The following is a 14,545-nucleotide window of genomic DNA, read 5'->3' as shown; positions in this document are numbered from 1 at the left end:
ATTATGCAGAATGTTACTTTAACATACTGTATGTTGATCTTTTTATTATTCATTCATATTTTCAAATGCTTAACTCAGATTAGATTAGATTTTAATTTAGTTTTTAATTTTAATTGTGGAGGCGCATTGGCTTAGTTGGTAGAGCTGTTGCCTCTCGACGAGAAGGTCACTGGATCGAATCCCGTTTGGGGACCACTCTGGGTGGAGTTTGCATGTTCTCTCATTGCATGCGTGGGTTTTCTCCGGATTCTCCGGTTTCCTCCCACAGACCAAAAACATGCATGTTAGCCTGACTGGTAACTCTAAATTGTCCCTAGGTGTGAGTGAAAGAGTGAATGATTGTTTGTCTTGTTTGTCTCTATGTGTTACTATGGACTTGTCCAGGGTGGCCCCCGCCTCTCACACAGTGACGGCTATATATGGGCACCAGTGACTCACACAACCCAAAAAGGAAGAATCAGAAGAATAAAGAATGGATGGAAATTTAATTTATTCAATGGATTGTCTTACTGATGACTTCAGCTTGTGTCTGACTTGATTTCAGAGTCCAGTAATCTAAGCCAGTCTTGTTATGTACTGCGCATTTATGTGAGCATATTTGCTATCACTGTGAATATGTGTGAAGGTGAAGCAAGGTTGTTATGTAGGAGGGTAGTGGACATCTCTATAGTATCTCCCAACCTGCTGGCACCAGAGGCGAAAGGGCATGACACTGGCATCAATTACATAGTGAGAGGTAGGATAGGAAACATTTGTGTGTGTGCGTCCTTATGTTCATTTATTAATATATTTAACACTAGTTTTTACCTCCGTGGGCAGCATGACTTTGCTTAAACAGTAAGACAACCAAAATTAACACAGTGAGACCTATGAAGTTTAGTTCTGCTGGAGGTGCAAAGTTTTGGCTCTAAAATCTTTTCACATTTTTTTGTACAATATCTAATAAGTCATTTCCTATGTTTTCATGGCTCTTCCAAAATATCCATGCTAAAGAAATGGTCAGGTTTTATTTTTATTTAGAGCAAAAGATGGAGCCTTTTCTAATCTTTGAGCCTAAGGGGACATTTTCAACAGATCTGCTGTTTAGTCTGGTCTGTACTGAAGTAAGTATATATTTTGAGTATATCGGAATGTGTTTTAACAAGCAGTTACAATATTTAGCCATGTCTTGATTCAAAGGAGTGAAGGGAACCATAGGAGAGTTAAAGGAAGCACCTTAGATCAAAGGGTCTGAATTTGAAGTGAAAAAACTTGAGCAGAGGTTGTAGATCCTTGTTTGAAAAAAAAAAAAAATCTTGGATAATAAATCAATTAAATGTAAAGCATCAGCATGACACAAACCAAATCTTATATCTGGCAGTTTACTAGGAATGGTCAGGTGGCAGATGTCTATCTGATTCATCCTCGTCTTGTTTTTCTAGTCTTATTACAGTACATATATCTCCTTTTTCTTTCTATCATTTTTCTTTGCAGTTTTTTTCCAAAAATATTTTATCTTTATTTTTTTTCCTCTTACCTCTTCTATCCCAACACACGCACGCACGCAAAGCCTCTCCCTCTCTGCCTTCTTTGTCCTTCTCTCTTTCCCTCTCATTTTCCTTCCACTCTGCTGTCCCTCTCTCCCTCTCCATCTCCCAGGGGACAATTTCCTTTTCTTAAATAAACTGTCATAGCTAGTGTTAAAATATGGGCCTTACATGGGGTGAGCGTGGCAAGGCAAAGGCATAGGGCCCTGGGCTGGTATAAAACATGGATAATATGCTGTGAGAGGTAATTGTATCTTTTAGCACTGAGATGAGTAGAACAAATGTGTCTCCTTCCTGTAATCCCCACAACCCCTCCTCCTTTTTCTATCTCTTTCTTTACACACTGCAGTTGTGTTAATATGATAGAGAGAATATTGGCCATACATCAGAGCTGCTAACAGTTCATTGTGGGTTAAGGGAAGTAAAGGGGGAGAGGGTGGGAAAGGCTTGGAGTGAGAATAAAAATAAGAGAGGCAGGGCAGTAACAAGAGAGAAAATGTAGAATGAAAGGTGACAAATAGGCTTGTCACGATAACAAATTTTGCTGGGCGATTGTCTCAGAAATGATAGCAATAAACGATAATATTGTTTGAAATTTAACAATAATTAATTGTCAAATTTTAGAAGAAATATTGATTTGTTTGTAGTGTAGTACCTTTTTTGACCACCTGATGGCAGTATAATACCGTTTGAACCAAAGGATGGATAGTTGAGAAGTGTGTCTCTTTAAAAAAAATGGGAGGGAGGCTCCTTGACGTAACATGGGCTGACATGGTGATATAGCGGACACTCGGTGATTTGAGCTCTTTAACATAGCATTTTCCCCACAAAGCTTTTAATAAAAAAAATCAGTAAACAAGTTTGCAGCTTCCTTTTGCAGGGAAAAACAACGTTTTGCACGAAGGCACGGGTTTCAACTGTGAATTTTGGAGCTCGACAAGACGGAGGTTTATTCCCAAGGTCAGCCTGTTAGCTTAGCTCGTAGCTTAGCTTCTCAGCTTAGCTGCATTTAACGATCCAAAAACCCGATTTTGGATCGTTAAAATTGATTTTAAAGAGAAAAGAGAAAGGGAGGGGTCAGTGAAGAGCACCGGAGTTGAGCTGTGTCTTCAGGAGAAAGAGAGACACGAAAAAACGATAAAGCCGAAAAATGAAAATGAGTTTGATAATTTTCATTCTTCATACGATTAATTGACTTATTGTTTATCGCGACAGGCCTAGTGACAATGTGCATGAAGATGGAAAGTGGCATATTGTTTATTCATTAAGGGAAAATGTACTTAATAATCTGATTTACTTGGATGTGGAAAACAGAAATTCTGGAACTGTAAGACAAAAACAAAATGGGAAATGGGTGACTAGACTTATTTTTCTAAACATTTGTTTGCAGATAAATTCAGATGCTGTTTGTAAAAAGCAGTGCTCAAAGTTTCACACCGGGGTTAAATGTGCAGTAACATGCATGTATTAAGGTCCAATCCTTATATTGTAACTCAGACTAACTTGATGATAATAACCCAAATATAAAGCTGTCCAATCAGAGGCCAGAGAGTTTCATTGCTTTTAAATCCACAAAGTGTCCGAATAAAGATTTCACCTCCCCAAGGCTCTAACGTAATCTCTTTTTAGATAAATATATAAATATGACATGGTAAATAATGATGTACTGTATTTGTTTTTGAAAGAAGAATTTAAGACTATACTGTGTTTTGGATGGAAAAGTGTAAATCATAGACGAGTTAGGAGATTTTCTGTAATCTGAATACAAATTAGGTAATTAGTTCCAGCTGACATTAAGAACTTGTATTTATTTATTTTTTAAAGTACAGGTACTCTAAAATGGTTTTGAATATGTGTCCTTTGAGGGCCTCTTCCATCTTAACATTGGTATGGAACTACAGCATTTTTCTTTATTTTATGTCTTAATTTATCTGCCCCGTCTTTACATTTGTTTTTCTGGCTCGAGCCTATTTTTTGTTTATGTCAAATACTACTAACATTTTGGCAGTATTTACCTGAAATTCATTATTTATAGTCACAGACTCCAGAGTATTTCAATGAATTGTTCAAACTTCTATAAAATTGATTTGTCTTAAATAACCTTTAATTTTTAAACACTGATATTTATCTGCTTGCTTTCTCCTGTTCCTCCCCTCTTTGTTACTGACCGCTGTCTTCTTTCCTTTTCATTTACTAGTATCATTTTACTCTCCTTTTATTTGACAATTTAAGATGAAGAGGGATATAAAACAGATGGGAGTTGGAGACTGGGGATGCATGGATTCAGTCTGATTCTTGACCATTTGATGACCATAATATGCTTTTACTCTACTTCCTTAATAAGGTCTTGTTCACAATTTACCTTGCTGTAGAATGAGGTGCGGTATCAGTGAGTAGTCGGTCACTGGACACCACAGTCAAGTGAGGAAAAGCTGGACTGAGGGAGTATGAGGCTGCAAGGTGTGTGGGGGCTCAGACAGGAAACCAGAAATTGGCGGAAGAAAAAGCTGAAGAATTAAACTGTCATAACAGCAGCAGAAAAGGAGGATGTTTGAGGAGAAAACTGTTCAGCGATTTGTAGACATACAAGAGTATTTTGAACTGGATTCGAAGGTGAACTGGTAGCCAGTGCATTGAGGCCAAAACTGGTGTAATGTGCTCTCTTTTGCCTGTACTGGTTAAAAATTTGGCTGTAGGCTGATGCCTGGTTAGTTCTTATTTGTTTCCTTAGTAATCTTTATATTCTCCATTTTTCCACAAGTTTGTTACATCTAAACCTCAATCTTTGCATTCTTTATTTATACGTTGTTATATCATGTGGATTTTATTTAAAATTAAGTAATGTTACACTTGGCTCAATAACTTTGCTTATCACTTTTAAAGTAGGTGAATAATATCCCATCAAAATAATCTATCATGTTTTTGTTGTGGTATGAGTCACAGTTAATTCAGTTTTATGCTAAATTTGTTTCTTCAGCTGTTTAAAACCAGCTTTTTACTTATAGTGTTCACTAAGTTTATCCTGAAAAATGCCCACAACATGTCTTTTTTTGTTTTGAGGTTTCAAGAAAATTATAGTAACGTACAGTATAAAATATCCAGAACAGCAGGTCTTTTATCCAATTTTTTTAAAACACATTTTACTTCTGTGGCCTACATCTCTTAACAGCTTCGTGGGAAAAACACTGCTGTTTTATGTAGTGAGCCACAGCTTGGCAGAAGAGTGAAAATTGAGAAGAGCTTTAGTCAAAATGCCAGTCTACAAATCACTCAAAGCTTTCCACTCAGGACTTCGTTTGGCTCTTAGGGAAGCTTAGGTGCTGTTGCCAGTAGGTAAGTTTTGCACAGCAAAGGCATGTTTGAAACAGCCAAAGACCACAAAAACAACCAAAGAGTAAGACAATTATGCAATGAACTTAAAATCTAATAAATGTGATTCGGCGAAGAAATGCAATGTATGGTGTTACATATTTAATTAGTTTTAGGGTTAGAAATATGTTGCATTTTTACTATTTGCAAGAAATGAATGAATGTTTGGAAATGACTCTGTTGGTTTGTGCACAAGTTGTGGCTTTCTCAAGAACCTTTCAATGGAAAGTTTTCACTGGAGGTAACCTAGCCAGGTACTGATGACATTAAAGGAGTGAACATACAAGTAAAAAGTAGAATTTTCAATATTGGCAAAAATGGGAAAGAATATGTTTGTAAAAGCTAACAAAGGAGGAGTTTCAAAAGGGCGTGTGGTGGCTGAAGAAGATGAAGCTCTTCAGGATTCATTTACATCAAGCCTGACAAGTCCCTCATATCTCCCCAAGAGCCACACAACTGTGGCTTAGAGATTCCTAAAGAGGGCTCTTCTTCGAGTCTCCTTTCTGTACTCTGACTTTTCTTTCTCTTCTTCCTGTCTCTTTTTCTTTTTCCTCTTTTTGTATTCACTCCCGCACTCTTTCTTGTGCACTTATTCGCTTGCCAGTCTTCAATCAGCCATCATGAAAGTGTCTGTCAGTGCGTCTTAACTATCCTCTGAGAGGCAGACACTTGTCTGGGCTTGCCTTCATCCCCTAAAGGCGTTTTTTGGCTTGGACTTATTTCCCTCTTCACACCTTTTTAACTCTCCTAAAGAGCTGACAACAAGTGAAAGCGACAGGGCAAGATAAACATGAGGAAGAAAGACAAGAACAAAGATCAGAAGAGGAAGTCCTCAGCTGAGGGGGAAGTATAAATAAAAATTTATATCAGAAAGGAGGAAAACAATGAGTAAAAATGTTGAAGCAACTTAAAAAATAGAAAAGGTGAAAGAAGCACATGGCCTCATGAAGAAAAGTAAGGACAAAGCAAGGTGGACCAGCGCTAAAGAAAGAAGAGAAAGATGAAACGGAAGAAGGCGATTTCTAGTAAAACAGGGAAAGTCACATTATCAGTGGTTCCACAGTGCGTTTTGGAGATTTCAGTATAAAAAGAGGGTGAGCTTGGATATTTTAAAGTGATTTTTGATTGGGGTGGGTATCCATCCTGTGAATATATCTGTTTTTTGTCCTGGGTTTGATGTGAAAGGGAACTTCTCTAGCTTTGACAGTGTTGTCAGCCATGCAGTTTTTAATATTCATTGAGCCGATCAGGAAAGGAAGGCAAAGGGAAAGAGTGAAGAGGAGATATTTGGTCAAACAGAAAGCTCATTTGCAGCTGATGCAGTTTAGCCTGAGGCACTTTCTGCTTCTGGGAAAACGAGCTGGAAGATTAGCTGAATGTATAATTTTCATGTCACACACGAGTCTACATACTGTATTTAGACATAAAATGTTCGTACAATTTTTGCAAAAGATCCATAAACAGTTGCAATTTTCTTGTGTCCAAATCTTTGGAGCTGTGTCATCCCCTCAGGCCATTCCCTTGGAATATTTTTGACAAATTAGACTTAATTAAATTTTACACTAAGGTGAAAAACTCTCAACAAACCTGCGTTCAGTAGATTTTTGTAGCGTCTGTTTTTTTCTTTGCTTGTGAAAATATTGTTGTAGTTCTAGTTTGAAGATGACGCCATAGATAATGTGTTACTGTGTAGATTTAGATAAATCTGGTCATCAAAAGGACAGTATTTTCTGACTTATAGGTCACACCGCCTTATAAGTCGCATCAGTCTATATTTGTCTAATATAGTGGAAAAATCATAAATATGTCACTTCGCTGTATACGTTGCATCTATTATCCGTCACCGCTGACGCGTCGCGTTTGTTTTGCATCACCGCTGACTACCTGGAAATGTGGGCCGAACCCAGAAATGTGGGCCAGTGTTGTGCCAAAAATTGATGGGCTGCCAAATGGCGGCCGCGGGAGCGTGCACGGGAGGACTTTAACAGACTTTAACAAGAATTTAACAAGATTAACACTTAAAAAAAAATTGTTTGTTCCTCGAAATTCTATCAAAGGTATGTCTCAGTCTAACTTTTGCTTAATAAATGCACATTGACGGTCAAATTGGCTGCATTTAAAAACCTGATTCGCATAAGCGGGCACGCAGCGGGACGAGCCGCTGTTCATTTATTCAAAATTTAACAAGATAAACACCTAAAAACAATTGTTTTTGCTCAAAATCTTAACAAAGGTTTGTCTCAGTTCAACTTTTACTTAATAAATGCACTTCAATGGTCAAATTAGTTGCGTTTTGCTGGGGCATTGCAGCGAAATGAAGCTAGTTTGACGGTTGCTCCAAGCAGCGGGCAGAACGCAGGTGGCAGACTGTGGCAAGCTGATTGTGTCATTACTATCTGGTGAGGATTCTCAGTCATCCAGGACATGGTAAATTCAAAAAAAGTTTGACAAAAATAATAAAGTATAAAGTACAGTATAATAAATAAAGTCCAGTTGTTTTTGTCTTGAACTTTTTTGAATTTGTCATTATAGCCACTTTTACCTATTGCATGATAAAACGGCATGCCGTACTACTTTGCTGCCATCTCGTGGCTGAAAATTGTACTGTTCCATTTTTTCAGTCAGAATGAATGAAAATGGTCATATCTCAGCCAAAAACTGGTTTATAAATATGGGGAAAAAAATCCCTAAATACGTCGTTTTGGCCTATAAGTCGCAGGGCATGCAAATTATGCAAAAAGCCGTGACTTATAAGCCGAAAAATATGGTATGTATATGTTGCGCCAGTTGTTGAATTTTAATTAAATTTATTTATTTTTTTTTCAGATATATGACCGACATGCAAGTCTTTTCTTGGATGGCCTTGAGGAGGATGGGACACCATTTGACACGAAAATTCTGACCAATCCACTCTCCGATATCAGCGAATCTGGTGCCATGTGGGTGGGACTCAGCTCCAATGGTGAGAACGCTGTTTCCTTCACAGTTGCACCGATTGCTGAGTTGCTTTCTAGAACCGACCAGTTTACATCTTCATTAATTTGTTATATTAAAATGAAGTTTTATAACAAAATGACCTGACCTGTAAGTTGCAGAGTCTGATTTATGTGAGACAGCATTATGGTTTTCCCAAGTTAACAACTATACAGTAGTGTAATAAACTTTCACAAAGTATAGCACCACCTCTAAATTTTACATAAACAGAGAAAAAGAGAAAACTGAGTGCTGACATGTTGCAGAACAGAGACGACAGTTTTTTTTTTAATTCTATATACAATAAACTTTATGATATGTCACTTTATGTGCCATACTGGGTGATAGAAAGAGGTTGATGCAGGTGGGTTGGGTGTAATGAGTGAATGTATTTTTTTTTCCAAACTCCTTTCCCAGCTTGGTAGTTTTTGCCACTGTCCTGCATTTACTCTTCAACAGGCACCATCTGTTATTTTGTATTTTACATGAGGAAAAAAAATCAGTTTATCATATTTGTTTATCTTAATATCTTGTCAATGACTACTTCACCTTTGTTTTGCTCCTGGCCCTTATTCTGTTTCAACTACATATCTGTGATTGATTAGTGGTGCCTGTGAGCCGTTTCAGAGTCAATAGCAGAGAAAATGAGAGAGAAAAAATATCTGTTCATCTCTAGAGTGATAAACGAGTGTTTTTCTTCTCGTTTATCAGTCATTGATTCTTAGTTCACAGCAGGTAGCATCTGATCAGATGGAGATCACATAAGAGAGGTTGATCAATGAGAGTGATTGGCTTGGGGCTGTGAAAATGTGTGTGCATGTGTAAATGTGTGTAAGAGAGGGTCATTGGTGAACCCAGGGGAAGTGCCTGGAATTCTGATCAGAAGAATAATTATGCAAATACTAATCAGATGTATTGATTACCATCTAGATCTGTTTTTGGAGGGGGACCTACCTATTGAAGACTGCAAATGCAAGCAATCAAATGTGGGATGTAGTGACATAATGGCTAGAAAAGACAACCCACCATAACTGAACATCTCCACAGAAAAGGGTTTATTTTAAAGGCAAATTGTAATAACAGATCAACTTTTAATATTGATTTTAGAAAAGTTTGAATAATTTGATTGTTACATACATTTTGGTCAACATTCTAGAAGTAGATTAACAAAATTTTAATCTCTTTGAAAATCAACCTAAAAACAGGCACTACATACTAACACCTTGTAACTTATCAAGGATGGTTTAGAGCTACCATCTTGTGATTTCTTTCCTATGTGAGTCACAACAAGTCCCATAAAAAGACCCTGAAAACTTGGTTTGTCAATTTTAAGGTTGATTAAAAAAATATATAATTTTTTTTTGCGTGGATTTTTTGCACATTAAAATATAGTTTAATATGTTCAGAGAAAACTGCAAAACGTATGTTTGCATTTTGCTCAGTCTGATTCTGTTAGTCTATAATTCACTTGAATTTGAATTACAGGACGGTTTTGAAGTGGTGAATACAAAAACAATATGAAGTACAATTGTTTTTTTGTTTTTTTACTATACTCTGTTTGGGTAGTACCAAAAGGCTACTTGCTTCTCTCAGTACCAGCAGGAGCCTTTACAACTGGCTGAAACAATGGCATCTTAAATATTGGAGTCTGTCTGTTACCATTAATCACAGAGAGACAAAAATGTGCAGAAATCACAAAAACATTTTACATTTTCATATTTCTAGTACCCCAAGTTATAATGTTATAAGAATCAAACAAGAGAAGTAGTGAATAACAGAAATTAAAACATACAGAAAGAATAAAGGCCTACCTAGGGAGGAAAGAATTAAGGCTTATACCTTGCATCATCCCAGTAACAATAGGGAGAATGCCTTTCAGAGGAAGGTATAATCCCATTTCCACACGATAAAGAAGTCCTGAGCCAAAGCCTAAGGCTCCACCACCACACACTGATCTCGCACTCTTACATCTCCTAACAGTCTCTCTGTTTTACATGCACATGCCACATTTCCCCAAAATACACACATACACCCAGTGGCCAAGCCCAACACACCAAAGCCTCTCTCAAGTGCAAATGCACACACATGCACACATACTACACAGTCTTCCTCTAAAGTAAGGATCGTTTTTGGAATCCATGTGGAAAAGCCACTAACACACAAACACACACTTCCACAGACTTAACATGGCAGGGCTTCTGTTGATGCTTCGAGACGTTATCCATCTTCTAAGACTTAGTCAAACTAGAAAGAAGTTGGTTGGACACTAAAATGCTTTGGCCCCCTTTGGACCAGCATCATCATTGTATGTGTGGTTCTCTTATGCTCTGTCCAGCTTTATCACATGGCATGGTTGTGCTTGGAGATATGTTGGGGTCTTGCCTGTGTTTATTTGTTTGATGGTGTTTTTGGTGTTCTGTCCAGGATTCCCATGTGTATCTGGACATTTTGCCATTATGTTTGAGGTATTCCAGTACAGGTATGCTTGCTAGAGGAACGTTGGATGATTGCTGTGTATTGTCTAATACTGTTGCATTCAACTCCGTGCTGGTCCCTTTGTTTGCTCTTTTGGTTCATTTTTCTGTTGAAATTTATTTTAAAGTTTATAAAAAATGTATTTCACATAGTAATGACTTGCGTATCAAAGATGCACTACTTGGGTCTGCAGCATTCACTCAGCTATGATATGTACTCTGCCTTGTATGAATTTACAAAGTATGCAGATATGCAAAGATTTGAAGCTCTCGACCTTGACCTCTCTAAGTGGCTTTAAGAATCTGTTGGACTCCTGGCAGGGACCAATGCAGACATGTTCCTGTTTTTAGTTTTATACATTTGTCTTGGAATCTAGCTGTTTTTTTTGTTTTTGTTACCTTTTTCCTTTTAGCCATCCTATTTGTTAAAAAAACAAAACAAAAAAAAACTGTAGTATGAGTTTTTATAACTGCTTATTGTTGTTGCTGTTATCCATTGTTGTCATCTTTCTTTGTTGAAATCAGGTCTCTCTTGTAAATGAGTCCTCGAGGCTCAATGGGATTTACCTGTATAAATAAAGTTTGATTGATGCAGACAGTATTTGGGACATTGATTGAACAGATTGTTTTGAAACCACTTCCACTTTACTGTAATAAAACATGTTCTGTTATAAAAACACATTTCTTTCTCCAATTTTTCATTCAATCTTTATTTAGATGGGTAAATCCCACTGAGCCTCGAGGACTCATTTACAAGAGAGACCTGATTTCAACAAAGAATGATGACAACAATGGACAACAGCGCCAACAATAAACAGTTATAAAAAGTCATACAGATTTTTTTTTTTTTTTTTTAAATTGGATGGCTAAAAAAAAAAAAGTAACAAAAATAGCTACAAAGTAGATTCTAAGGCGAATGTAGAAAACTAAAAACAGGAACATGTCTGCATTGGTCCCTGCCAGGAGTCCAACAGATTCTTAAAGCCACTTAGAGAGGTCAAGGTCGAGAGCTTCAAATATTTTTGTAAGGTATTCCAAGAAACAGGAGCAGAGTAGGAGAAGGTCCTTTTGCCTAGTTCAGTTTGCACTGAGGGAACACTGCAGGTAATAATGTCCTGAGAGTGCACGCTGTAGCTGCACTCACGCAGAGACATGTAGGAGGAGATGTATGAAGGCAGCAGAACAAGAAGTGATTTAAAGATAAAAATGTACCAGTGAGAGAGTCTGCGTGAAGTTAATGATGACCAGTTAACCAGTGAATACAGGGTGCAGTGGTGGGTACGGTAATCACAGCCAGTTATGAATCTTAATGCACCATGATAGACAGCATCCAACATCTGCAGGGTTCTTGTAGGAGCGTTCATATAAATAATGTCACCGTAATCAATGGACGGAAGGAAAGTCACAGTTACAAGGCGTTTCCTAGCATTCAGAGTTAGACAGGACCGGTTTCTGAAAAAGAAACCCAGTTTAACTTTCAGTTTCTTTACCAAGTTTTATCCTCAAATTATGTCCCCATTGAGTTTGTTGAATCCTATAAATATTTGGGTGTGTTGGACGACTCGCATCTCTCTTTTAAGCTACATGTGGAAAACCTAGTAAAGACACTGAAAGTTAAACTGGGTTTCTTTTTCAGAAACGGATCCAGTCTAATTCTGAATGCTAGGAAACGCCTTGTATCTGTGACCTTCCTTCTCTCCATTGATTACGGTGACATTATTTACATGAACGCTCCTACAAGCACCCTGCAGATGTTGGAAGCTGTCATTCATGGTGCATTAAGATTCATAACTGGCTGTGATTATCGTACCCACCACTGCACCCTGTATTCACTGGTTAACTGGTCATCATTAACTTCACGCAGACTCTCTCACTGGTACATTTTCATTTTTAAATCACTTCTTGGTCTGCTGCCTTCATACATCTCCTCCTACATGTCTGTGCGTGAGTGCAGCTACAGCGTGCGCTCTCAGGACATTATTACCTGCAGTGTTCCCTCAGTGAGGACTAAACTTGGCAAAAGGGCCTTCTCCTACTCTGCTCCTGTTTCCTGAAATATCTTACAAAAAGACCTGAAGCTCTCGACCTTGACCTCTCTAAGTGGCTTTAAGAATCTGTTGGACTCCTGGCAGGGACCAATGCAGACATGTTCCTGTTTGTAGTTTTCTACATTCGCCTTAGAATCTAGCTGTTTTCGTTACATAAAAAAAAACTGTGTGCCTTTTATAACTGTCTATTGTTGTCACTGTTGTCCATTGTTGTCATCATTCTTTGTTGAAATCAGGTCTCTCTTGTAAATGAGTCCTCGAGGCTCAATGGGATGTACCTGTCTAAATAAAGGTTGAATGAACATTGCCTATTATGTACAAAGATAACTGAATAATGTCTAAGATTATGAGAAACCAGTTTAATTCAAAAGTATCAGCCATAAACCAAGGTATTTAGGCTTTATTGTTTTTATTATGATTATCATTTTAGTTACATTACTAACGGCTCTTTACTGTGCTAAAATTACTTTCTTGTTGCAGTTTATATACAAAAACTTTTCCATTGAGAAATTAGTAGAAAACACCTTGCTTTTCTCCAAATATTAGAACTTCATTAACTCTGATCTTTAACACAGTGGTTCCCAACCTTTTAATTCTGGAGTTCCCCATCTTTCCACCCCTCCTCTTAAGCCAGTGCACATATTCTTGCATGTGCATTTCTTAGAAACAACAATCAAATATTTTTTTTTCAGTAAATTGATATCTGCCCCATTGATTTCTACACCCTTATTTTCAAGGTCACTATTATGTATAAAACAACCTTTTATGAAATTATTTTTCATTCCGGGACTAACCTGTATAAATAAAGGTTGAATGAATTCTGCGTGCTGCACTGAAGGGTAGTTTAGAAAGGCTTGGGTGCCACAGCTTATCTTTTTAATTCTTTTTTTTTTGTCAGCATTCTCCAGAAAATAATAGTTTGAAAACAAATCTGTTTAAGGATAGTGAATTTGTAAATGGTTGTCCTTTGTTCCCTGAAAATATAAAAAGGAAATATGTAGTTCTTCAAAGCATGTATAAAATTGGGTCCTAAATACATCTGCACAATCACAAAACTGTTGAACCCACTGTGGACAATATTGTAGCTCCCGCTTTCTATTTGAAAACTATATCATCATTTTAATTAAAAGCACATCAGTCTATTGTCATTCCGGTCATTTCGTATGTTGCAGGAGTTTTAGAGAAACTGAGATTTTATTTTCTAAACATAACGTCCCAGTGGCTTTTAAACCACAAAATACATTACAGCAAAGACTGGTTCATCCCAGAGATCCAGTCCCCCGGCACAAACAGAGTAATATTGTGTATGCTGTTTAGTGTCAGGAGGGCTGTGATCAGTCTTACATCGGGGAAACTAAACAGCCACTGGCCAAAAGGATGGACCAGCACAGAAGATCAGCATCATCAGGCCAGGACTCTGCGGTCTACACTCATCTCCAGGCCAGCGGTCACTCTTTCAGGGATGAAGATGTTCACATCCTGGATAGAGAGGAACGTTGGTTTGAGAGAGGAGTAAAGGAGGCCATCTTTGTGAAAAGAAACCGCCCATCATTAAACAGGGGTGGAGGCCTCCGTGTTCAACTGTCCCCCTCTTACAATGCTGCTATTGCATCACTCAGCCCTCTGTGAATAGCAAGCAGCCGTCAGAGCACTAATGATCAGTCGTTAGGCTGATGGTCCTCCTTTATCATGTGAACAGAGCATGGACTTTGGTGTTTTGAACCAGTTTGACATGACTGTCGGCGAGGGAGAGGGCAGGCACAGAAGGAGAGGGCGTGCCCCGGAGGCCATCGTAGCACCAGCATAACTGTTTTTTTTTTCACTTTGGAGTAGGCTGTTGGGAGAGTATCAGTTTTGTTTGACTGATAAAACCTTCCTCTAATTCTGTAAAACTTTATCACTTTTCAAAAGTGCATGTTTATAATTTTCCTAATATCAATGTCTGGAGTGATTAAAGGTTTGTAGGCTCAATCATCTTTCTTTGTTGAAATCAGGTCTCTCTTGTAAATGAGTCCTCGAGGCTCAATGGGATTACCTGTCTAAATAAAGGTTGAATGAATCCAGGTAGATAACAACAAAAAAGGTTAAATAATTTCATCTGGAGACTTTTTAAGTCATTGTACATGGTAAATGGTAAATGGACTGTACTTATATA

The 14,545-nt window shown here is 37.7% G+C and overlaps 1 protein-coding gene across 1 annotated transcript in view; it reads left to right on the top strand.

The window, feature by feature from the left end:
• Positions 1–7,457: 7,457 nt before the first annotated feature.
• Positions 7,458–14,545, top strand: part of ush2a (Usher syndrome 2A (autosomal recessive, mild)) — a 113,310-nt gene continuing 106,222 nt past the window's right edge. The window contains exons 1-2 of the mRNA XM_037693645.1: positions 7,458–7,496; positions 7,722–7,857. Coding sequence (XP_037549573.1) covers positions 7,458–7,496; positions 7,722–7,857 — 175 coding nt within the window. The remainder of the gene's footprint in view (positions 7,497–7,721; positions 7,858–14,545) is intronic.

This window comes from Nematolebias whitei, chromosome 2, assembly GCF_014905685.2.
Source record: "Nematolebias whitei isolate Nwh7 chromosome 2, NemWhi1, whole genome shotgun sequence".
Taxonomy (NCBI): Eukaryota; Metazoa; Chordata; class Actinopteri; order Cyprinodontiformes; family Rivulidae; genus Nematolebias; species Nematolebias whitei.
This window is presented reverse-complemented; position numbering and strand designations above follow the sequence as displayed.